The sequence below is a fragment of the Schistocerca americana genome, chromosome X (assembly GCF_021461395.2).
Source record: "Schistocerca americana isolate TAMUIC-IGC-003095 chromosome X, iqSchAmer2.1, whole genome shotgun sequence".
Lineage (NCBI taxonomy): Eukaryota > Metazoa > Arthropoda > Insecta > Orthoptera > Acrididae > Schistocerca > Schistocerca americana.
In genome coordinates, this window is record NC_060130.1 from 714,054,253 (window position 1) to 714,081,708 (window position 27,456).

Sequence of the window (27,456 nt, forward strand, 5' to 3'; positions counted from 1 at the left end):
GTACCAGTGATACTTCCTTGAACATTGCACAACCTCAAAACCAAATTCACTTAGCCATGAGTTGGAGGTCTGTCTCGAAATTCATTTCAGTGCAATACCTCAAGATCTGCTTCAGTGTGGAGCCTCGTGAACCTATTACCTCTTCTTTAACAAAGGCATAACGGGTCTTGTTACTTCTGCAAATTTTGGGATGTATTCCCTATAAAATTGCAATCCTGAGATATTACTGTAATTTCTTCATTTGTGCTATACACTGGGAAATCATTTACAGCTTGTATCAGCTGTGAGTTAGTCGTGCACCGTCTTGGCTGATGATATGGCCTGAATAGCAGACTTCCTGTAATACAAAGTGGCGTGTTTCTAAGATAAGGGTCTGTTGTGCCACACACAAGCACTCAGACCTCTTGTAGATGCACCTTATACTCCTGGATGTGTTGGACAATACAGTGTCATCTCGGTAGACTAAGCATTGTTTTGGTTTCAGATTCTGTAGTACTCCATCTAACAAGTGTTGGAAAGTTGCATTTTTCAAACCAAATGGCATCTGATGATACTGGTAGTGATCAAATGGAACTGAAAACGCTGTTTCAGGTCAATCCTCCAGTGCTACCTCTAATTGGTGGTACGCCCCCCCCCCCTCCCCCCCCCCCACCAAATCCATGGTGATAAAATAATGGCATTGCACCAGATTGTCTAAGGTCTCTGTAATGTTTGGCATGGGCTATTCATTAGTTATTGCTTGTTGTTTAGATATTTACAGTCACCTGATAAGCCTTCTTACCACCTGTTATGAGAAGCACTGACTAAACACTGGTGCTTTCTTTAATAATTACATCCTAGTGCTGTTTCTTGTACACAAGCAGCTCATTTGTTGTGGAATTCCATGCTGCAATAGTCATGTAGCAGGCATTGTCCATGCAGGTTAAATAATTCTGCAAATTTCTCCAATAATCTCTTCATTTCCACTTTATCACATCCATTTAGATAAGACATCTTTCCCCTTAGTGCAGTTAAATCAACAGACTGCCCTGGGTAAAACTGGCCACAGCACACTGCATGGCCCAGACCATAAGGCAGTAGCACATTGCTGGCTGCCTGAGCTCAGGCAGTCAGATGGCAGTAAGATGGCTAGTGTAGTGGCATCGGCTGTGCTTCGTGGTAAGGCCCAGATGTACTGATGGTGATGGCTTCTCTCTCTCTCTCTCTCTCTCTCTCTCTCTCTCTCTCTCTCTCTCTATTCATAGTTACATATTTTTTCAGTCTCTCTCTTTTTTTTTTACTAAAGACATTAAGACAGCGGCTATCCTGCCTAGCCTAAACTTAAAAATACGTTCATGTCAGAGAAAACTGAGGGAAAATATATCTCCAGCAACAGTGACATGGATTTTCTGTGGTTTCTCTAAATCACTCAAGTATAGAACACTGATGATTCCTTCATCAAATCATTTTTCTTCTCCCATTATTGTACACGTGTAAATTTTTTTTAATTTTTTTATGTCAATAAGATGTGAAACACTAACCACCCATTTCATTTTTTTTTTAATTTTCTCTAGATGCTACATATTTTCATAAAAACATTTAATATCTTCATGATTATTAACAACTGCTGTGGTGTAGTTTTCTCCCTTTCATCTTCAGAGTAACCTAACTGCATAATGTTGTTTACCTGTGCCTGCTTGTGTGGGTGTCCCTCACAGATACTTAGTTCAGAGCAATTTGTTGGAGGGAAGTTCAGTAACTGCATGTATTTTGAAAGGGTAAGAAATGAAATTTAGCCAAGTCAATAGTTAAGTCTCTGAGAGGAGATCAAAGCAATGGCCAAATTCAAAAATTTATACACTCTGAAATAATTTTCTCAGTGAAATCTGTCATCAAATCAATGTTTAATTCTTCCATAACCTTTCCCTAAAAGAATAAAGTGGATGACGGAAACTTGAAGCCATTAAAGATAATAGAGTGGCCAGTTTCAGTCCAGTGTTATGCTACATCTGTTACCAGTTTTAAGAACTAGATGTTCCATCAGGATATGGTTACAAAGGTACTCGGCAGAAGTTCTTGCTAACACAGTGTTCTCAGTTTTCTCTAAAAATGTCCAGCTTTTCGCTTTCTAATTTAGTGCATTATCATTGAAGTTAAGGTTTGAAATAACTTCCTGATCTGAACAGAATAGTTGCAGAATAAGATATCTAATTTTTTATTTCAGAGATCTCAAACACCTGATGCTGTCAACAGTTCCACAGAAGAGAGAGAGAGTGATCCAAATAGTTTCTCCTCTTCGAACAATCTTTCAGATTCACTAAATGATGGAGAACCCTCAGCACAAGCTGTTCCAACAAAGAGATATCAGTCATCAAGTCCATCACTTAATAATTCTCCATTTGCAAGCCCAACACACAGGTTCTCATCTGGTGGTGGACAGAAAGGATTGATGCAGAGGTTTTATGCATCACATGGAAGGATGAGAATTTATGCTGCTCCAAGGAATACTGTACCTGTTGTTGTTTCTCCTCCTTCTGTTTCACCTGTACATAACCAGCCTCCAATTCAAAGGAAGATCATTGACATCAATAGTGGGAATGATTCACAGGTATGTAGTGTGTTACTGAATTAATTAGTAATATTTGTAGAACTTATCAATCAAATGAGCTTTTTTCCTTTGTATTCTACACACACCATAAATTTCTGAAAAAAATATAGTGCATTTGTAAATATACTTGCAAATGTGCCCATTTGCCACTCAGTGCCATCTCCAAGGTGAAGAGCAATGTAATGCTTATTGTTTTTATTATGGATTTTCCATTGTTTGCTAATTGCAAATCAGTTGTACAGGAAATAGTGTCCTAGTTTTATTGCCACACAACTGAAGTGTGTGTTTCATTATGTTTACTTGATACTATGCAACATGGTACCTGAGCCATTGGTTTTTAGACTCCGTACATATTTGCTGAGAAATGTAACATTGTTGTTGAAACAATGACCTTACATTCCAGGCAAAGGGAACTCAAATCTCTATCTTGCCATCCATGTGTAGGTTTTTCACAGTTCCTCTAAACTAATGCAAATGCCAAGATGGTCCCTTTCAAAATAGGAAAGCCAATTTCATTACCAGTTACCATGTCTAATCGGAGCATCATTTGAGATACTAAACCATAATATTCACTTGTTTCTTTGCTATGAAGATCATTGGACTTCCAGCTGTACATGTCATGACATTTAAGGGGTGATCAAAAAGTTTCTATTTGAAAAACCACCCTGTTCAGAATAGGTATGCCAATCACGCAAAATCACAATGAGCATTGAGGCAATTGTCTCAACAATGCATCAGGTTAAAAATACCTGTTTGATATAACATCGTGTCCTGCTGCATGAAGTAGTTCTTAACTGGCTGTTCTACATCCTCATCTGACAGAAATTTTCAATGGATTAAGGACTTTTTTAAGGGACCAAAGGCATGATAATCACGTGAGCAAGAGATCAGGACTATAGGGCAGGTTCTAGTGTCTCCCACATGAGTTTGTGTAATTTCTGCATTACATTTCCTATATGGGGACATCCGTTATTACGAACTTGGTGCACCATTCCACAATGGTAGTTTTTTTTATAGACATGCTGCGCCATACACATTCTTCATTCTCCAGTGGATGTCTTCCAGTTTTTGTCCTTCAGCAACCAAGGAAAGAATAACAGCATGTTGTTCCTGTTAACATGAATTTGGTAATATGGCCATAGTTCACATTTCCACATTTACTGCACACAGACGCATTGGAAAGACAGGAATGCCACACTAATACTTTCACATGTGGGTGCTTATATACCCACATCAGAGTCATGTTACATTGTGTACTTGCTGCAGCAAAATACTCAAATGGAAAGTTTTGATCGTCCCTCATAGTAGCAAATTATAGAGGGGAGAGAGTAATTTTTATACTGACACATTTCATATAAGAAGCATTTTGTACAGGATTCAGATGAAGACCTGGTAAAGACTCCAGTGAGAAAGGGCTACCAATCAGCTGAAGAGAAGATACAAGCAGAGTTACAAGAGATGAAAAAACGTGAAGAAGAATTGAGGTAGGTCTTATAAATTTACAATCATTTGTAATGCAGTTATCTGATTTTTGGTAAATTGTTTCCTAACATGTATTATTTCATCTCGGAAGGTTGCTGAGAGCAAAACTATTTGCTCAGTCACAGCCAAATCTTTTGAGCATTGGTAGTATTGAGGAAGAAGAAATTAATCATATCAATGGTGATGGAGGGAAACAGACTTTGCAGAGTGCACAGTCTATTCCAAACCTCTTAGATTCTGATGATTCATTGGATGTTTCACAGGATCCGGCTTCACAAAAGGTGAGAACTGGCATTCAGTTATGAATTAAGAGGAATATCTACGCAACATTAGCTTAATAATTCCAATTGCAGGTTTTCAAATTTTAGTTGGAGTAGACATTAGTCTACTATAACATTCATGTTTCTGCTAAATAGACATTCCATTGTGAAGTGAAATACTTTCCAAGGATCATAAAGATGGCTAAGAGGTTAATTTTTTTAACTTATAGACAGAGAAATGTAAAACACTCACAGAAGCATAAACACACTTGCAAAATTATAAGTATTTTCCAGTTAAGCATGTGAGCTTTTTATACAGATACTGGCTGTACGCCCGTGCTTAACAGTGGATAAAGAAGGGCGTTTGCATACTGTCACTTTTTAGGGTTCCGTACCTCACTTAGTAAAAACAGAACTGTTACAGGATCACTTTGTAAAGAAATGTTTTCCTAGTGAAGAAGTCAAATATAAATGAAACGTAATGAAACAAGCAAAGCATTTTTTAAAGTCTTTAACACACAAAGTGAAATCAGTAAATCTGTATAGCCTAGCCAAGTAAATTCACTGTTATGAAACTTCCTGGCAGATTAAAACTGCAGGAGAGTTTCTGTAAAGTTCGGAAGGTAGGAGACGAGATACTGGCAGAGGTAAAGCTGTGAGGATGGGGCGTGAGTCATGCTTTGGTAGCTCAGATGGTAGAGCACTTCCCCGCGAAAGGCAAAGGTGCAGAGTTTGAGTCTCGGTCGGGCACACAGTTTTAATCTGCCAGGAAGTTTCATATCGGCGCACACTCTGCTGCACAGTGAAAATCTCATTCTGGAAATTCACTGTTAGTTTGTATTCAGAAAGATAAGATTGTTGTATTTAATTCTGTCACTGATGTAAACTTCTAAAAATACTCCTGTCACTGAGGTAAAAAAACTGACAGCATCATCTATTGGTTCTTTGGATACAACACCATCACTAAGGCAAATATCTGAGCTACTAACCTGAGAAGACTCCTAAAATTCAAATTACGCTATTTTTATCTGCGGTCCAGTTTCGAAATAAATCCTATAGGTTGCCTCCAGCTAGACTAGTTACCTGTGCAAACCACATGAATATTCACCAAGCAGTTTTGGAGATCAGTGTGTAAACAGAGACAGACAACATGATGATTTTACAGTTTTATTATTAGTGTAGATATAAATATTTGATAAGTAGCTGAGATAGCTATTGAATAATAAAACATCTACATATCTTTTAAACAGGAATAGTAGCATGTTGACACATGCTAAACCAGTGTACCAATAACATCTGATATGATGTAGTTGCTTATAAAACAATAAATTATTAGCTCTACAGACTAAACTCGAAGTATATCAAATAAAGTACAACACAGAAGACTGTAAGAAAATTGTCAGTAGAAGCTATAAAATATTTTTTAAAAAACTGGTACTGTGGGAGACATCAGAACCATAATACTTCCATATTATACAAACCACACAACAATAAAGATTCTAAGGAGAAAATACACAGCAGAGTGCAGAAATTGTTAGATTATACTAAGAGGGTCGTTCAATAAGTAATGCCCCACATTTTATTCTCGGAACATATTTATTGTTGAGAGTCAGAATATGGTGACATGGTAAACAGGTCTTGTCCATGTCCTATTTTTCTAGATTGTCTCCATCACGTCCTATGGCCATATGTCAATGTTGTGGAAGAGCATGTATTACCCACCGGTAAAAGCTCTTGTCCTGTAGGCATAGCCATGTTTTCACTGCATAGATGACCCTTTCATCATCTTCAAAGTGTTTTCCCCCATAGAGAATCTTTAAGCGGCCCAAAGAGATGGAAGTCTGAGGGTATCAGGTCTGGACTGTAGGGTGGATGTCTGGAGCAGTGGCTGTGACAGGACGTCCTGAGCCTGGTTGATCATGGAGCTCTGTTTCTGCATTTCCTGAGGTTTTAACTTCCTTTATCCATTGCCCAACTGTACTACTATCAACTGCAGCACCACCATACACTGCACACAAACATTTATGGATGTTCACCATGGTTTCTTTTTCTGAACACAAGAATCCAATAACAGCACGCGATTGTAATGTGAGTTGCATGTAGATGCCAAATTGACACTGTACTATGGCTCTGACGTCTGCAAGAATGGTTTGAAACTTCACCAGCACACAGAACAAACATCAAATGTGAAGCACCAACAAGGACATTTGTCTATGTATTTATTTGTTGAATGTATTTAAAGTGCCTTACAAAATTTTAATAACAGATAAAATGTCATACAGAGAGCGAAGGATTCAAATTGTTGGTAACACATTTATTGTCTTGACCCAACAAATTTGAATACCCAGTAGAATAAATGGACTTGGATGGCTGATAGTGGCAGAACCTGTAAAGTGCTGCAGTTTTCCAAGAAAGTGCCACCCTGAAGTTCCTCAAATGTATGCTTCAACAATAGTTCTTGCTGCAGATGAGATAAATATGACCACATGGCCATAAACTCATGTCTTATCTTCACTTCAGTTGTGTATAGTTGCCATTGTACCTAACTCTAGATTTACTTTACTACATTATCACATCATCTTGGTTTCTCTCTCAGTAACTCTTCAGTCTGTTGGCATGTTGTTCACTTGTCCATCTTGTGTTACCATTGTGAACATCCAGCCAAGGACAGCAGACATTTGTTTCTGTTGATTCTACCAGTCAGATTCTGCCACCTCATGACTACAGCATCATTTAAACACACATTTTAACCATTCTGTCAAGATCCTCTCTCTTGTTGAATGTTTAAGGTGGACACATTACTGACAAAATTCAGATTTACCTGGATATTTAAAATTAAATCAGTAGAAAACTAGATTATTCCTGAACTATTATAATAAAATTTTGTAACTAAGCAAGTAAGGAAAAGTAATGCAAATAATGAAAATCAGCAAGAGAATTAAAACTGAACAGATATTGTGAATTTTTTTATTTTTATCTTTCTTCAAACATCAGTAATTGTACATTACATTAAGATACGACAGAATAACTCATTGGTCCCATACAGTGGATTCACATAAGGCCTCTCCACCATCAAGGCTTCAGAGTATGTTGTACAAAAATACATAGTTAGATGGTTGTTGTTTCATGTGTGGTGGTGATATGCGGAATAAAATGAATGTACTGATACCACAAAATGCAACCACTTCATTAAATGTGATTGATCACAAGACAAGAGTCATGGGTGTTGATATGCACACTCCAAAATGAAATAGACAAAGACCAAGAATAAAAAGATGGGGCTGAGTGACACACCTGGTCAGTATAAATTGATGATGGGCAACTGAAACAAGGAATCCACAGATGAACAAAGACCAAAGCAGTAGATTTATCTATCATATCCTTTAAAGGTACAGCTTCCACGCAACGCAATGTCCTGTCAGTTGCGGAGAAAATATATCGGAACAAATTTGACTCAAGTAGTGGACCAACCGGGTCCAAATGGACACATTGAAGTCAGTCTTAGCATGTCATATTTTCCCTATTGCAGAAAACTGTGGTGTCCTAGCCGCTGCATTGGCAAACAAGAGGTGTGCATAAACTGTCTGCAGTCCACTTAAACACCTGACCACACAAAGCCCTCAGTCACTAATTTTGTGGTGTGATGAATACCAGGATGTGATAAGTTATGCAGACCATCAAAGATTGCCCTGCAGAATTTGGCAGGGACAGAGAATGTGATTTGCCTTTAAAGGTGTCACACCACAGGAGTAAGTTGGTATGGGGGATTTGGACAAGTTTGGGCAGAAATTGTGGCAGTTCAGACAAAAAGTGCTGAACTCTATGAACATTGATGGAAATATGCCCATGCGGCACCGTGTAATTCAATTTGGACGTGTTGTCAAATTTGGCACCATTGGTAGGCAATGACTTCGAAAATAAGCTGGAAATATTAGTGTGTGAGCTTGTCAGCCAGGTTCCACAAGGTGAAAGAATCTGGTTTGTCACCTCTATAACCAGTGCTGAAACACGATTTGAATCATGAGGGGAGTGGTCACAATGATGTATTTGTGCATAAAAATTTGATGCATGCCCAGGAACATCTGTTTGTATCAGTGTCCTTTCTTCATCTTCCATAAAGAAGTCCATAAGATCCAAGGATAGTAACAGAACTGTGATGCACGATCCACATGTCCTTGTACACATTTGGGAGGAGAAGGTTTTAATCAACCTCACTTGTAGTTTCATACTTTCATTGTTCCATATTGTTCAACATATCCCACAACCCACAAGAAACCAAACGAAACCAAACCAGTATAGGTGAAAGGTCTCAATAACTTTTGTTGTGTGTCAGTGTTCATTGTTTGGTGTAAGGTAACACTGTGCATTTCCTGAGTCCACAGAAATTGATTGTTGTCATAGGTCACCAGTGTGGGCTTTTCCATTGTGGTGAGTGTATGTAACAAGATACATGTACTGATTTCATAAAATGTAACCTCTTTAACCTGATGACATTGCTATTTTGAGTGAAAGTGAAGAAGAATTACATGATCTGCTGAATGGGATGAACAGTGTAAAGAGAATGGATTGAGAGTAAATTGAAGATGAAGGTAATGAGAAGTAGTAGAAATGAGAACAGCAAGAAAGTTAACATCAGGATTGATGGTCACAAAGCAGATAAAGTTAAGGAATTCTGCTACCTAGGCAGTAAAATAACCAATGCTAGACAGAGCAAGGAGGAAATCAAAAGCAGACTAGCAATGGCAAAAAGGTCATACCTGGCCAAGAGAAGTCTACTAATATCAAATATCAGCCTTAATTTGAGAAAGTAAGTTCTGAGAATGCATGTCTCGAGTACAGCATTGTATGGTAGTGAAACATGGACTGTGGGGAGAACTGGAACAGAAGAGAATTGTAGCATTTGAGATGTGGTGCTACATACTGATGTTGAAAATTAGGTGGACTGATAAGGTCAGGAATGAGGTGGTTATGCACAGAATCGGAGAGGAAAGGAACATGTGGAAAACACTGAGAAGAAGGGACAGGATGATCAGACATCTGTTAAGACATGAGGGGATGACTTCCATAGTACTCAAGGGAGCTGTAGAGGTCAAAAACTGTAGAGGAAGACAGAGACTGGAATACATCCAGTAAATAATTGAGGACATGCATTGCAAATGCTACTTAAAGATGAAAAGGTTAGCACAGGAGAGGAATTCGTGGTCGGCTGCATCAAACCAGTCAGAAGACAGAGGACAAAAAACCTCTTCATTAAAAAAAGAATGATCACAAGATATGAGACACATGTGTTAACACAGACAATACAAAGTGAAATAGACATAGGTAGAGACTTCAAGAAGGCATTATGTGTGTGTGTAATGTTCTTGGGACTCGATTTTGCTTGCTCATGTCACATTCTGCAGGTCGATATCATCACATGACCATAGTGAACCAACAGAAAGCTTTTTATGCAGTATTTCACACCATAACACTTGAAAAGTTCCAAGATTATGAGCCACGTGAGAATCCTCTTGAAGGAAAATTTAACTTTTTAAGCTTATTTACCGTTGTTGGTGTGAACCCCTTTTGTTACATACATAACTAAGAGGAAGAGGTATTACACAAAGATAAGCTTGGAGGCAAGATACTGAGAGACTTGATTTGATTGATGGGATTTAACCAGAGAGGTAAAACAGCTGAACATAACCCCATTTATCAGCAATGTCATTTGTGTGTGACCCTGTTGGCTAGGTTCCTCAAGTTGACACAAATGTGGTTCCTAGCCTCCAGATGTCCACACTGAAACTGAGGTTATTGTACAATGTCTCCCCCTGTCATACTAGGAAAGCTAACTAATAGCCTTAAGTAGTAGGATGATTCCCTTTACTTTCTCTGTTAGCTGCAATTTCTTCAGGAATTAGACATGTCCAAAAAAAAAAAAAAAAAAACAGATGCCATACACACAATTGTAGTATCTAAGCCTTGATGGTACTTCATGATATCTTCAGAGTGGATGCACCCTATGTCCAATCTCTTGCAGGAATCGTGTAAGATGCCATTAGCAAAGAGGGTAATGGGCAGGGAGCACTACAGAATGAGTGTGCAACAATTTGGGAATTTGGGTTGGACATGAAGCATGCTCAAATAGCCAGAGTGGTTAAGGCAAGTGCTGGCATAAAGCAGAAAATCCAGGTTTGGGTCCCGTTGTAGCACAGATTTTCACTTGTCACAGAATTATTTCAATGCCCTAATGCAGCTGAAATTGGTACTTCTTTTTCAACATGCAAACATTCTGTATCTTTTGCTCTCCAGTACTTCACATTGAAAGATTAAATGTCACTTCTTTCTCTATATCTACATCCGTACTCTACAAACCACTGTAAGGTGTACCACTGCTAGTCATTTCCTTTCCTGTTCCACTTGCAAATACGGTGTGAGAAAAACAAATGTCTATATACTTCCATACAAGCCCCAATCTCTTGAATCCTATCTTCCCAGGGGCACTCCTGACAATACCCTTGTCTCTGATAAACTCTCACTGTTGGGAACAAAATACCAGATTCTGCTCATTGAGAAGCCTTAGAGCCATTCACATTCCCGGGAACCTATTCCATATACTTGTACATTCAGTAAAAGTTGGCAGTGTGGCATCATATAAAATGCTTTACAGAAATCTAGGAGTACGGAATTTGCCTGTTACCCTTCATCTGTGCTTCACAGAATTTCCTAAGAGAAAAGAGTGAGCTGAGTTTCACACAAGCGATGCTTTCTAAAACCATGCTGATTTATGGACAGAAACTCTGCCCTCTCGAGAAAATGTATTATATTTGAACTAAGAATATGTTCAAAGATTCTGGAGCAAAATGATGTTAGGGATATTGGTCTGTAATATTGTGGGTCCGTTCTTCTGCCCTTGTTATACACAGGGGACACCTTTGCTTTTTTTCCAGTAGCTTGCTACCTTGCACTGGGCAAGAAATTCATGAAAAATGAAAGCTAAGTAAGGGGCCAATTCTGTAAAGTACTCTTTGAAAGACCAAAATGGGATTCCATCAAGACCTGACAACTTATTTGCTTGAAATTCTGTTTCTCTACACCAGGGATTTTCCTCTATGTCCTCCACACGGGAGCCTGTGCGATGGTCAAATGATAGTCTGTTTGTACAATTCTCCTATGTGAATGATTTCTTAAATGTGAAATTTAAAAGTTTGGCTTTACTTTTGCTATCTTCTATTACCATACCAGACTGATCAATATGTGACTGGATAGAAGTCTCAGACCCACTTAGTGATACCCTTTGTGTGCAGGTGTTTCTTGAGGTTCCTATGCCCACTCATTAGATCTAAAAGTTAAATCTGCCTCTTGTTAACCCCACAATTACAGAAATTTTCTTAGAACATGGTTCTGGCATCATTGGCTTGCCACAATTTTGTTTTTGGATTGTAGTCAAATATTTTGCATGCTGTCTTGTGATTCAATTACATAGTATTAAATTTTACCACTGAAGTAGTGATGATGGGTAGGACAGGTTCTGGTCCAACAAATGGTCATTTCCCCTGTGGCGGCAAGCCTATTAGCTTGCACATTACTACTAACTCCTGAGTGACAAGAGACTGACAGCAGGTTTTCACTCTGCAAAATATATTTGATCTCATTGCAGGGGTTGATAGGGATTTCAGAGCAACTTGGCTGTATGAATGAATGCAGATGCTATGATCCTCGTAACACCTACATAGATACTTCTCTGCATGTACTCTAATTGTGAATATTTCCCCTGGAATACTGTTGCTAGCTTCCCTGGATAGATTGTGCTTTCTATTTGAGGCTGCACCCTGTGTACACTGCCTCCAGCAACCTCGTCTGTTTTTCACCAGTCAGTAAACCAGACTGTCATCTGAACAGTACTGTGGTTATTTCTTACACTGCTCCTACTTCCTATGGTTAGAAAGATTTACTGAAGCCACTGGAAGTTGTTACATAGTGAGCATGCATTTTCTGTCATTCTTATGTTGACCACATTCATTATATAAGTGTGGAATTCTGGAAATCCTACAGATTTCCAGTTTCTTAACGTACATGCTCCTGCTGCTGCCTCCATTGTAAGCCAAAGATGTAATGGGGGTGTGTCCAGCATGGGAGTGCTGTTAATTCAACCCAATAAATCTAGGCAGTCTAGCCGTGCACCTTCTCGTGCTCCTTAGCAGCTGTCTTCTGGCACGGATCGTGTCACAGCTTAGGTTGGGCAAGTGCTTTAGTTCTGTACCATTTGTGCCATCTAGTTCATTTTATTACGTAAACCAGATGACTAGAGAAGGAGTACTTATTCCCCTTATTCAGAAAGGATCTACTATTGTATGGACTCAGTCCCTCCAGATAAAACTAGGACAACTCATGATGGCGACACAGAAAAAAGAATTTCACCGAGATCTGAAAGACCTAGGTTGACACAAGGCTGTGGAGTAGGTGACTGTAATAATTCAAAGGAGCCAAGTCGCAACAGTTGTTAATATCTCTGAATTGTCAGCCTAATAGGTCATGGTTCAAAAATACTGATGCTAATTATTTACAGAAGAATGGACAAACTGGTAGAGGCCAACCTTAGGGAAGAGAAGTTTGGGTTCTGAAGAAATGAACATGCAATACAATACAGACTGCACTGTGTATCTTAAATGAGACACTGTAGAGAGACAAACCTACATTTCTAGCACTTGGAGATTTAGAGAAAGCTTCTTACTGTGTTGGTTGGAATACACTCTTCAAAATTCTGAAGGTAGTAGGAATAAAATACGGGGAGCAGAAGGTTAACAGAAACTTGTAGGAAAATGAGGATAATTGCAAGAACTGGGAGTTCAGAGGGACGTAGTAGATCAAATAACTCGTACATACTAGTTGACTTCCAATGTTTTCTTTTATTTAGCTTTATAATCAGTCAGTGAGTCAAGGCATACTTCCTGAAAGACTAAAATATGCTGTAATAATATGGATTTATAAAAGTGGAGATAAGCAATTAATTTCCAAGTCAACCCTCTTTCTTGTATTTTTTTGAGAACAAATTGGGAGGGTAGCTTGTCAGAACATATAATGAATTATATAATGTTATTGGCAATGCAGCTTGCCGCTAACTTGGTGTAATGTTTTGTCTGTAAAGACGTGTATTTGTTGCCTTTATGATTCCTTCACTCTCACACATAAATCTGTACCGTAAAGTAAGGGCCTCCTGTTTTGTCTTTAGGCTGATCCGTGATAAGACAGGCAAACAATTATACTAATGGAGGATTCTGAGTATTTTCTCTAATTACATTCACTCTCTCTCTCTCTCTCCTTTATCTATGTACAATTTTAAATATAATATTTCATTACGTGAAATCAGCCCAATAGAATCTCTGGTGGAGCCCTTCGTCTTAACATTCAGCGGCTGGCTTGCTGTAAAAGATCTTTATATCTATTATTATTGTTAAGCGCTGCATTCAGTTGGGAAAATCGATCATTTGAACAATTCATTCCTTTTACGACAGATTTCGAATTTCAGATGTGTCCGAAGCCTTTTTGGACGATTTTATAAAGACTTGTCGATTGCAGGCTCTCTTCGTCACAGCTGAAACTTCCCCACTAATTACAGGGCCAAGACAATCATCAATGATTCAGACAAAGAACTCATTCATCACTCACTCTAGAATAAAAGGGTCACAAACCTTATTTCTGACGAAAATTATATATTCAATCCATCTCCATTACATATTCCGTTTTTTGTTGATTCAAAGTCTTAGTTAATTTGCAATTACAGTTTTTCTCTCTCTTCGAATAACCCGCTAGTGGCACAAACGTTAATAGCTCGCTTTAGCAAGAAGAAGAGCAAATATGTCTCTTTTAGAAACCCGACAATCTTCCAACAGATACTTCCAAAGCTGTCCTCGTTACACGTCTATAATAACCATGGAGAATACATATATGTCTCTCTGTTATTCCAAAGAATAAACGTACTGGAAAATACCTTGGCGTCGACGAGCTGTCGGCGCATATATTACTAGAAACTCCGATCAGATGCTTTTCAAAAGCGAATAAATGTGGATGATTTGATTGACCATTATTAATTATTGCGTGGTAGAGGGTAATTTTCTGTGGGGAGATTACAAACACTGAACCACTTTCCTGCTAACCTTGGTATTACTGTCCCTTTTGGCTTTTGCAAAGGATTTCCTGCAGAGAAACAAACACATGATCTCATAAGTTCAGGTCTGATAGTAGTAAAAATAAAAATTACCCTTTTGGCATGTTCTGTGATTGTGCCAAGAGGTTAGATTATGTGGATCATTTGTCTGTAATTTGTAAAAGTCTATTTGTTTTAAAGTTTCAGAAAAATTCCCCAAGAAAAAGAAGTGCACTGATTGCTGAGTGGGAGAGCAGGATCCAAAAAAATTCAGAGCATTGATCGTGACCTCTGAACCACCACCAATGGTATGATATATCAGGAACACTATTCCATAAGTTTTATTGCTATAAAATTTGCTTTGACACTTCCATACTGTAAAACTGATGTGCTGAATTTTCTACACATCATTGAAATAATATATATAACTAAAAATTTCAGAGATACGAAATTGACAAAAAAATGTAAGCTTTCTTAGGGAATTTCAGTGATGAAATCTTCTCACATTATTAGCCAAGTAACAACTGTTTTCAGAGCTATTAGTTAGCTGATAAAGCAAGAAAATTTCATAGATATAAAATCATCTTTGTTGTAACAGTAAGGTGGTTGCTGTATGAAGTAGACAAGGTCTTTTTCTGGAGTTCAAATTTTGTGTGTTGTTCCTAGATGTAGGTTGAATGGGACTGCTACTATTTCATATTGATCATACACTAATTAAATATGAAAATGTATGACTTCATATACTTACTTTGGAAACACACTATTTGTATAAAGCAGTGGTAGATGACAGTAAAGGCACTGATTCAGAGCACTGTATTGTAAACAGTAGGTGAATTATTGACATAGCCTGAGGACGCTTGAAGAGCAAATGATAAAGTTGTTCAAAAAATGTCTCCATAGGTGTATCACAATGTAATTATGGTTAAAGAGATTCACATAGGACTATTGCTGCATAATGTTAATTTCTTTCACTTTCCTCTAATGTAAAAGTTGTAATCACTCTGATTACAATTCCACCCCTCCCCTTTCTTTTCCTGGTGTCACTATCTTGATGGATTTTTGTCATTACACACTATCTCACTTGCACAGTTGTGACAAATTTTCTACATTCTAAACTCTTAATTTGAAAAAAAGAGAAAAAGAAAAGGCTCTTGAGATTTAAGTTGTAGGTTTCTTCTTACCTAGTTATGTATACATTTGGGTAGTGTATCACTGTAAAAGTGGAGAACAGTTTCCATCAGAATGTGTAGAAGTAAAAATAGTAGTTCCTTTGCAATGGAAAAAGAAAGTCATGTGCACAGGAAAATTATTCACGCTGATCAGTTTTTTGGCATATAAAATAACTAGTTTGAATTGTTACTTTCTAGTAATAATACACAATAATCCACATGTCTTAACTCCAGTGATTTACCATCTAAGATAAACAATGGCCTCCCATTTTTTCTTTTTTATTATTTGCTAATGTGGCCACTCATTCACTTAGGATCCATTATTGTTATCTTATCCCATCATGTATGGTGTATTACACCATACGTAAGTTGTTTCAAATGTTCCACTGTATTTTCTGCCCACGTCCAACCTCCTCCTCCTCCTCCTCCTCCTCCTCCTCCTCCTCCTCACCACATATTTCACTGTACTTGGTCTACAATGGAGGCAGTTTGTTTTATTTCAGCCCTTCTAATAAAATGATGAAAAATACTTAGACATGTTTATCAAGCTGAATAAATCACTTTTACAAAAACAAAGGTTAGCTGTGATATCATGATTTCATATATTACATCTTGCAGAAGGTAAGCACACACAAAAAAATTAATTTACTCATTTACATCATGTAAAACAACTGAGTTTGGAAAAAATGATACCTTCTGGTTGTAGTGTGTGCTCAATGATTTAGGATACTGTATTAATTCTTATTTTGATTATGTAATATTAACATTACCATTATTATTATTATTATTATTATTATTATTATTATTATTTTTATTAAATAATTTTATCAGAAGTTTGTGTAGAGACATTTCAATGTTGAAATTTATTATTTATTTGCAGAAAATGTCACATTCCAGAATGTGTGTGGATACAACCAAGAAACAATACTGCCTTTGCAATTTTACTAGACTGCTGTGTTCCCAGTATTGTGAAGAAATTTGTTTTTCTTATGTAGAGTTTCTTAATATTATTGTGCAATTATTGTTGAAGATTTCTGACAGGACCAGAAATAATAAGTATTATTAGGGAGTTAATACACAATACATTCCACCCACATAGGAAACAATGTCTAAGATATTTTCTTAATGGGTTTCTTTGTAATTGTATAAGAACTGTCATTTTACTCTGTGTGATGAATTGGTTTGAAGCTGAATATTCTGTTAAAATCCTTAAACTTAATTTCAATGCACAAATACTCATACCACATGTTCTAATTTGGCTACTGGGATTTCATAATGGCTTCCAGTCACTTTTGGTTACCATTGGCATGATGCAGAAGTTGAAGTAAAAATTTCAATGGTATGAGCAGTGTTGTATCATTCTGTGTTGAAAGCAATCAAAACAATTTGATTTTCCTTGTATTGTGTCTTGCCTATATGCTAAATTTGATGATTGCAGTTGATGGAAATTCAAATGAAAGTCTAAAGTGATGAGTGTTAATAAATGTTCCATTTAGTGTGTTCTTTTCTTGAACTTCAGTGTAACACACTCCTGAAGAAATATTTTCCCTTTATTGTTCTACACACAAGGAGCTTTTGTCCTTCCTTCTCATTAATTTGAATGTGCTTAAAAATTAGAATATTGCTGTGTGTCATATGTAATTGCAATAGATTAAGGGTATACTCCTTCATAGTATTCCATGACTAGAAATGTTTTGTTGATTAAATTGATGGCTGATGATTTAACAAAATGTATTTGCCATCCTTTTGTTGTGCTGGTTGGAAGCATCACTCGATGGCGAATTTAGTCTGCTAATTTCTTAAAGAAATACATGAAAATGAAACAAACTGTAGATAAACAGTTATACAACAGTAATAATGCAAGAATTACAGTAAAATTAAGAGAAACTAATATATAGTATTTTGAGACACATATAATATGGTTATTCAAACATGACCAAAATGTAATATTGCTGGGAGTGTAACTGTACTATCTGGATGATGCTTATGCAAGATTCAGTGTAAAGATTGAACGTAGTTAGAACTCTGCAACTGTTAATCAAAGTAATGTCTGTAGAAAAGCATGTTTGTGAAAAAGGAAACTAAGCTTCAGCAGTTTCAGAAGAGAATTGGCGTAAGTATCACTAGTCTGGGTGTATGTAGAGAGGAGACTAAGAAAACAGTTGTTTGAATTCATTTTCCTGTTTCTTCTTTCAAGTTATGAAGTAATTTTGGAATACATAACAAAAAATTGATATACAAGAAGCTGTTAAATATAAGTATTAAAACTATTGAACAAATAGGCATTATAGTTAACAACATTTTATTGTGTAAGAGTTGTTTGTATGTGTAATATGACTGTTCTGTTACATATTGATGAAATTTCCACATCACTCGTTATTTTCATTGTTGAAATTGCAGGTAATATCTGTTATATATAAGTGTGTGTGTGTGTGTGTGTGTGTGTGTGTGTGTGTGTGTGTGTGTCATCAAAGTAAAAATGTGGTGTGAAAATGACTTAATGTACTGGTATTTATTTGAATACTATTTATACTGTTGCATTGTTGTGGCATTAAACTCCCTCTCAGACTTTGTTCAAAATATTGAATTTGAAGGTGCTTCTTGAATTTTTTTGTGCTACCACCCATGGTTAGATCTATTATTAACCAACATGTACATATCAAATATTCATGTGGTATGAGGTGCATTTCTGAGAAATGTAAGTAATAAATTGCTTGTAAAGGATCCATGATATTTAATAAATGGATACTAATTCAGTCAAATTTTGTCATGAAACACAATAAAATGATTACTTCTGTATACATGTCCCAATTAAACCATTTCAGAAGTAATGCTTATATACATGCATGAGTTACCACCTCACTTAAACAGTAAGTATTTTCAAAACTGCACCTAAAAAAATCGCTAATGTACTATAGTGCAAAACAAAAACTTAGTGAGCCATACTTACGACACCGAATTAGTCACAGTTTCTGTAAAAATAAATGAATAAGTAAATACTTTCTCCTTACACTTTTTGTTACTGCAATGTTATAAGGCATTTCAAATTTCTTCTGAGACAGATACTTACTTACACTTCCATTATTCTGAGATGCTAATGTTCTCATATTGCTTACATCTGGAACAGAAAAAAAATTCTCCACATAGGCAGTTGTGACAGTAAAAGACTTACTTTTCATCTCACTCAAGTGTGGCAATAAAAATAACCAAATTATCAGACATGTAGACTTTATTAGAACCTTATCCTTTTTCAATATAGAAAGGATTAGATGATACATTAAAAACACTACTATGGTCTCAGATATGCATCAATTTGTGTGCTTCATATGAGAAGCAACTTGGTGACACTTCAATTTCTTTAGAAGAAAAAGAAAAATTCATACAGTTAGGTTTAGTAATGGTAATCTGTGCAGAACCTTCCGGGTGTCTGTGATTTAAAGACCATTATGAAAAGAAACTATGCAGAAAATAGTTCACTATGCACCCATATTACCAGAGCATTTTAAAGTTACTTTCATACCACTAAATGTATAATTTAGGTAGCTAATCTCAAACCCTAATGAATCCATCTCCATCCTTACCCCAGTGACACTCCAAGACACACATCTTCCACATGTTCCCCAAAATCTACAAATCCAATGATCCTGGATACCCCATTGTAGCTGATTATTGTGCTCCCACTGAAAGAAGAATTTCTCTCTTGTTGACAAACACCTCCAACCAATTGCACATCAAAGATACTAACCACTTCCTTCATCAGTTCTTCAGTAACCACACGCCTTTACCTCCTGGACCCATACTCATCACTGTAGATGCCATCTCCGTATACACAAACAACCATGATGCCCAAGCTCTCATCACTATCGTACAATCTCACCCCATGTCCTTCAGACTTCAAACCCACTACCTCATTCCTTGAACACCTTACCAACTATATACTACTACTACTACTACTACTACTATAATTACTATTACTGTGAGGGGAAAGTATATAAACAAATTTGTGGCACAGGGGCCACACTCATGACACCCTCCTATGCTAAAATACCTTCCTAGCCTTTCAAAACGCCAGACACCTTATCTGATGGAGGTCCATTAATTATATAATCTGGACTCAGGTCCAAGACATCCTATCCTCAGTCCTCCACAACCTTCTCTCCCACCTGCTTCATCTGGTCCTGCTTATTCTAATATTCCACCTTCCTGCACATTGACCTCCACCTCTCTGGTGACACCATCCACAACTCTGTCCATACTACAGCCATTAACCACCAATAGTACCTGCATTTTGATAGCTGTCATCCTTCCCACACAAAAAAATAACTCCCACACAGCCTGGCCACCCATGGGCATCATATCTACAGTGATAATACTCTTGCCCAGTATGCTGAAGGTTTCATGGGGGTGTTCACACACAGGCATTCCCTCCCTCCCCCCCAAAAAAATCTAATACTTAAGCATATTTCCCATGCCATACCTTCAGACAACCCTAACTGTCCCACCACCCCCAAGAATCAGTTACAAAGGAATGCCCACCTCATCACACAGTATCACCCTGAACCATATAATTCACCAGCATTCTGATTATCTATCACATCTGGAAATGAGACTACTTACCCAAGATCATTTCCACCATTTTTAAAGTGGAATTCATCTCTCCTCCCCCCCCCCCCCCCCCAACATCAACCTACACATCATCCTGGTCCATACCTACGCCACTCACACAAGGAACTCCTTGTAACAGGAATCATATCCCCATGGATGACCCAGGTGCAAGACCTGCCCAGTTCACCAACTCGACAATTGCCACTCCAGTTGTGATGCAGGCTTACCCCACACTGTTAGGTGCAGGACCACATGTGAAAGCAGTTGTGCCATGTACTTACTCAGCTGTTGTCACTATACCGTTTTTCTGTTGATATGACAACCAACCAACTGTCCATCAGAATGAAGCCACTAGCAAACTGTGGCCAACAATAAAGTTGACCACGCAGTGGCACAACATGCAGCTGAGCCCAAGATGTTAAATTTCTATGGCTGCTTCACAACCTGGGCCATCGGAATCTTTCCCTCCACCAGCTTTTCTGAACCACACATATGGAAGTTAACATGTGTGTGCCTGTGTGTATTTTCGCTCCCTAGCACGAAGAATTTATTCCAAAAGTTAGCAAGTTCTCTCTATCTTTTGTGTGTGCCTGTTGTTGACTCAACATTTCTGCTGTTTGGTGAGGGGGTATCCTTTACTCCTAGATTATTTACATTCTACCAGAACGTCACTACATATCAATACAAAACTTACACCTAGAGTATGCATTAGGGGTAGGAATTTCTTATTGAAGAGTCTTAAAAAAAATAGCCAAATTCTTGTAAATCTCTTTGTCTTGAGAAGAGTTAGATCGTGCTGCCCTCTCTTCATAATAAATGCTAATTAACATACTGTTGTAAGAAGTATTTGCTAGGGGTGCAGCTATTGTGTAAGCCAAATGACAACTAGCCACAGTCGTCACAATTGCAAGCACAGTTGTTAAAAGTAAAAAATGAACAGTTTGGATGGTGTTAATAGCAGTGAACACATTTTATTTTTTCCTTCGAATAAATTGTATTTGCTCTTCCACTGAATTAGTCTAAACTTTTACTTTGTTCTAAACATCACATTCAAAATATTAAGGTGCTTATTCACAATCCATGAAGATGAACAAGACACTTTTTCCAGTATATAGCCTGCAAATAATTCTTCTTCTTCAGTGCCTTAAGAGATGTTTTGACTGGAGGTTCTCCACTTCATCCTGTTCTGAACATATTCCTTCATCCATTTTTAATGTTGTCCTTCACTCAGTTGCTCTTTCTACCTCCTCATTCCTTCCACTTTCCCTCTAAAATTATTTGTTGCTAACAATTCCTACACAGTAAGTGTCTCGGGCAAGCTTTTTTTCTGTTTATGATTATTTCTAATAATCTTCTTTCTTCACCTATATATTATTTCATACTTAAATCTGTCCATCTGCTTCACCTTAAGCAGTCTTTTCCATGATCACATTACAAAATTTTCTTAATATCCTTTATCTTTTTCTTTTTAACTGTCCACAATTCACAGCTGCATAACATTGTACTCCAAAAATAACTTGGCAAATGTTTTCCTCAGCTTCATGGGAATTCTTCCAGCTGTCCCCCTTAAAACATTTTCTTTCTCACAGATGTACTCCTTATTTCTTCTGTACAGCTCCTATTTCACACCATTAAACTTCAGAATTTAACACAAACGTATGTGGTGCTGTAAATGCGACGCTTGAGTACCAATTGTGAGTAAACCCTATCTAAAAAATTTTCACAATAATTTACGAGCCCTGCATTATAAGATTGATCAAATTAGTGCAATATTAACAAGTGAACTCGAGCATATCTCGGTATTATGCATTTATCAGCACTGGCTAACCCCTGAATTAGTTCAACATACTTTAATAAATTAGTCTTCCTATTCTTGCAGAAATAACAGAAAGCAGTAGGGGGTGGCTGTTTACATAAAAGAAAACATAATTTCATTGCCTCACCTGACTAAATGTAACAAATGTAGAAAAAAAGTAGGATACTGCAGCAATAAACATTATTAGGTTCAACCTAGTTATTACTACAGTTTACTGATCACCATCGGGAAATTTTCAGGTTCTTCAAATAAACTGCAATTCATTGTTCAAGTAAATATTGATTTCCTCACAATAAGTAGAAATTGAGAAGCCCTTTTGAACCCTGCTACATTCTACAATTTATTGGCTGATGTGAAAACTGCTACCTGAGTAAGAGGCATTTGCCAAACAGAAGAGTTAACACAGAACTTCAATAAAAATTTTCAGTGCATACTTTAGTCACCATCACCCTAAAATACTAAAGTTGAAAATAAAATGAAGTATTGTTAACACATGTCTATAAGAACCACATGTACATGCTACAGTCAGCCTCGTCGACCCCAATTTGGCAATAGCCTGTCTCCATGTCCATAGCGCTCACTGGGGGACAGGGTGGAGATCCGTTGTATTTTCTGATGAAAGATGGTGCTGCCTTGGTGCCAGTGACAGCAGTGTGTTGTTAGGAGGCTGCCAGCTGAGGGACTGCAACCAACCTGTATGAGTGCTAGACATACTGGACCTACACCTGGGGGTTATGATCTGGGTTGTCATTTTGTATGACAGTAGGAGTGCACTAATGGTTATCCCATGCACCCTGACTGCAAATTTGTATGTCAAGTCTGGTGATTCAGCCCATTGTAGTGCCATTTGTGAACAGCATTCCAGGGTGTATTTTCCAACAGGATAACGTTTGTCCATGTGTCGCTGTAACCAAACGTGCTCTACAGTGTGTTGATGTGCTGGCTTGGCCTGCTTGATCACTAGGTCTATCCTCCATGGACCTGCCTCATTGTGCAGCATCTTCAGTGATGTCTTGATCATCTGCTCATGGTGCATCAACAATGGCTTTCATTTTTCCACTGACAAAACTGTTTGCATGAATTTCTGGCGGTGCAGTTGGTGTCTCCCACCATTTTTGCATCTTGGGCCTGTTGCTCTTCCATGTGTTGAAACTACAAAATTCCTGGGGCTCATGCTTGATAGGAAACACTCTTGGTCGTCCCATGTGTCTTACCTGGCACCCCACTGTAAGAGGTCTCTCAATGTCCTACATGTCCTCAATGGTACTTTCTGGGGTGCACATCAAACCACCCTCATCCGTTTGTACTGGTCCCTTGTCTGTTCAAAACTAGACTATAGATGCTTGGTTTATGCGTCTGCATGTCCAGCCCTCTTATGCCGTATCAACACTACCTACCACCATGCCATCCATTTGCTCACTGGCGCTTTTGACACTAGCCCAGTTGAGAGTCTGTATGCCAAAGCTGCTGAACTGCCTCTGTCCTACCACCGTGACTTTTCTCCTCAGCAGGTATGCATGCCGTCTGTCTGCCATGCGTGGCCACCCGTGCTATGCCTCATTCTTCGATAAGCCCTTTAATTGCCAGTATGGGATATGTCCCTCTTCTCTGTTACCACCTAGAGTCAGCTTTTGGCACTTGCTTCAGCGACTTAACTTCATATTACCTGCAACTTTCCCAGTGGGTGTGAACCCTTCACCATTTTGGCTTCGTGCGGCAGCCTGTGTTCACCTTGGCCTTCATTCACTTCCTAAAGATACTACTCCAGCCTCACTCTATTGCATTCAGTTTCATGACCTTTGCATGGAACTTCAAAATAGTACCTTTGTGTACACTGATGGCTCTTGGACTGACTGTGAGGTCGGGTGTGCCTTCATCATTGGTGACATTTTTCAGTATCAGCTTTTGGCACATTGCTCAGTACTTACAGCCGAGCTCTTTGCCCTGTATCAGGCCACAGAGTAAATCCAGCAACACAAGCTTTTCTATTGCATCCTCTACTCACTCTCTCAGCGCCCTTCAAAGTATCTGTCTGCTGTACACTGCCTGTCCTTTAGTGCAACGGGTCCAGGAAAATTGTCACTTGCTCATTCTTGATGGAGACACTGCGCTGTTTATGTGGGTTCCTGCTCATGTCGGTCTGCCAGGAAACGAGGCTGCTGGCACTACTACCAAGGCTGCAGTCCTCATACCTCAACCCACTAGTTCCAATATTCCTTGCAATGACCTCTGTGTTCCCATCCGTCAGGAGGTGTTGTCTCCTTGGTATCGCCATCGACCCTCCCTTCGTGGGAATAAGCTCCGGATTATAAAGCCTCTCCCAGTGACTTGGACGAGTCGTGCTTCGGTAGCTCAGATGGTAGAGCACTTGCCCGCGAAAGGCAAAGGTCCCGAGTTCGAGTCTCGGTCGGGCACACAGTTTTAATCTGCCAGGAAGTTTCAATTGTTCAGCTTCGTATTGATAGTTCTTGGATGTCCTGAGTGATACCATGGCAAATTCTGCCCAACTGGCAAGTTAAATCATCAAAATCCTAGCTGGTTGGAGGGCCCTGCCCACAATGCTCCAAATGTTCAGAACTGGGGAGAGAACCGGTGGCCTTGCTGGCCAAGGTAAGGATTGGCAAGTATGAAGACAAGCAATAGACGTTCTCACCTTGTACAGACGAATGTTACCTTTCTGAAATGTAATCCGGTAATCCAAGGATGGCTCTCATTGACTGAAGTAGAACTGATGAGTCCCACTTGAACTGAGCCCCAATGATCAAATCTGCAAACGTGTTTACCTTGTAAAATGTTTAGAACAGAGATAGATTATGTAGAGTATCATTAATGTATGACAATCTTTCTTCATGGTTTTGTTCAGTTGTCAGAATGTGAAGGTTCAGCTGTTACTACAAGGACACACTTCAGGATGGGTTGTGGCTTCTCATAATTAGTGATCCAAAGTTCTTGACCAACCACAATGCTAATGATCACCACTGATGTTATATTTCTTCTGTAAGCCTGAGCAGATTTTTGCACTCAACATAAGCTTGACATCTTAACTATAACAAATGACTGAAGCTATTCTTGTTGACAATGGCGGTATAACATCTTCAATAGCAAACAAATGTCCAAAGCAATCTTTGTTATGTGTACATATTGGTATGGCTTCATTGAACAGCAACTCATCTTCCACAATCTGCGAGTCCTTGTGGTACTCGAAGAGACTCATCTGAGAGTGACACCAAAACTGCTTTCTGTTAAAATGATATTCACCATGAAGATAACATATTTAGTTGCAGACAGGCACAGACACTGTTATACACTAAAGCTTTCGACCAAAGCCTTGTTCAGCAAAGAAAACTTACACTAATGCATGCAAGCAAGCACATTTCATGCATGCTACCACTGGTAGCTCTGGCCAGAATGGTCCAATATTGTTAATGCTCTAACCTGGAGTTTCTGTTGTTTGATTCTGTTAAAATGACAAATTCAAAAGTGCGTGTTGTAAGGGTCTATGGGTTGCACACAGCCTTACAGTACGTAACACGTGCTTGCTAGCTGACCTATCAGTTATGACAATTTGCTTGGTCAGTACACGTGCGTCTGGCTGCAGTGTGATGCAGGGAGTAAGTGCCATATTAACTAACGTGGCCTCATGCTCGAATATGTGTCTTTCCTTAGCTCACCATGGAGCCTTTTGATACAACCATAATTATGTCGTCACACACAGTGATGATGGGTGCATGTAGCGTGTGTGTTTTATAATCAGCCTTTGTTAATAAGACTGTTTAAACTTACTTCTCGGTGTTCGCATATTGCCATACCTCAAGGACCCACTGCTTAGAACTCCTGACAAATATTCCATCTAATTGTCATCTGGGGCAACAACACAAATAACGCCCTTATAGTGTTCTGTCATTAACAGATACTCTTGCATTACATGTTCCTGTCAGCTGCACCTATTGTCTGTTTGAGACCTTCAGCAAAATCAATTTCATATCATGGAACATATTCTTCTTTAGTTGCGATGATAAGCGTTTGACCTTACAGAAAAAGAAAATCCAAGTCAATTAGAGCCCTAACTGGTTAGACGTTAATGATGATGTGAATGTTTCTGTCATCTTGGGTAACTGTTGTACATGGAGGTTTTTCATTAGTGGTCGCCTCACCTTCATAAATGCTCACATCACTTAGTTTTCCTGAATTTGGTGGCTAGGCAACTGCACAATATCAGTGCTGGTTCCACCCCAGATTATGACATTATCCCTATGTCACTGATAAAAAGACTTCGGTCCCCCTCCCGACACCCACCTAGCATGCGGTGAGGTCATGTGTAAATTTGGTGGAAAAATGAGGCTGATACATGTTGAGGTGAATTCCGTAGAAATGTTGGAACACACGAGGCAATACTGACCCTACAACTTATCTTAGAAGATAGGTTAAGGAAAGGCAAACCTGCATTCTAGCATTTGTAGATTTAGAGAAAGCTTTTGATAACGTTGACTGGAATACCCTCAAATTCTGAAAGTGGCAGAGGTAAAATACAGGCTATTTACAATCTGTACAAAATCCAGATGGCAGCTATAAAATTAGAAGGGCATGAAAGGGAAGCAGTGGTTTTGAAGGGTGTGAGGTAGGGTAGTAGCCCATCCCCAATGTTATTCAATCTGTATATTGAGCAAGCAGTAAAGGAAACATAAGAAAAAATTGGAGTAGGAATTAAAATCCATAGAGAAGAAATAAAAACTTTGAGATTTGCCAATGACACTGTAATTCTGTCAGAGACAGCAAAGGACCTGGAAGAGCAGCTGAATGGAATGGACAGTGTTTTGAAAGGAGGACATAAGATGAACATCAACAAAAGCAAAATGAGGATAATGGAATGTGGTTGAATTAAATCAGGTGATGCTGAGGGTATTAGAATAGGAAATGAGACACTTAAAGTAGAAAGTGAGTTTTGTTATTTGGGAAGCAAAATAACTGATGTTGGTTGGAGTAGAGAGGATATTAAAATGTAAACTGGAAATAGCAAGGAAAGTGTTTCTGACGAAGAGAAATTTGTTAACATAGAGTATAGATTTAAGTGTCAGGAAGTCTTTTCTGAAAGTCTTTGTATGGAGTGTAGCCATGTATGAAAGTGAAAAATGGATGATAAGCAGTTTAAACAAGAAGAGAATAGAAGCTTTTGAAATGAGATGCTACAGAAGAATGCTAAAGATTAGATGGGTAAGTAATGAAGAGGTAACGAATAGAATTGGGGAAGAATTTGTGGCATAACTTGACAAGAAGAAGGGATTGGTTGGTAGGACACATTCTGAGGTGTTGAGGGATCACCAATTTAGTACTGGAGGGAAGTGTGAAGGGTAAAAAATCATAGGAGGAGACCAAGAGATGAATACACTAAGCAGATTCAGAAGGGTGTAAGT

General features: G+C 38.3%; 1 protein-coding gene across 1 annotated transcript in view; it reads left to right on the top strand.

The window, feature by feature from the left end:
* LOC124556269 overlaps nucleotides 1-18,211 on the top strand; it is an 84,011-nt gene extending 65,800 nt beyond the window's left edge. The window contains exons 3-7 of the mRNA XM_047130254.1: nucleotides 2,204-2,587; nucleotides 3,962-4,071; nucleotides 4,161-4,350; nucleotides 14,657-14,763; nucleotides 16,505-18,211. Of these exons, the coding sequence (XP_046986210.1) occupies nucleotides 2,204-2,587; nucleotides 3,962-4,071; nucleotides 4,161-4,350; nucleotides 14,657-14,737 (765 nt within the window). The 3' untranslated portion in view covers nucleotides 14,738-14,763; nucleotides 16,505-18,211. The remainder of the gene's footprint in view (nucleotides 1-2,203; nucleotides 2,588-3,961; nucleotides 4,072-4,160; nucleotides 4,351-14,656; nucleotides 14,764-16,504) is intronic.
* Nucleotides 18,212-27,456: the final 9,245 nt, after the last annotated feature.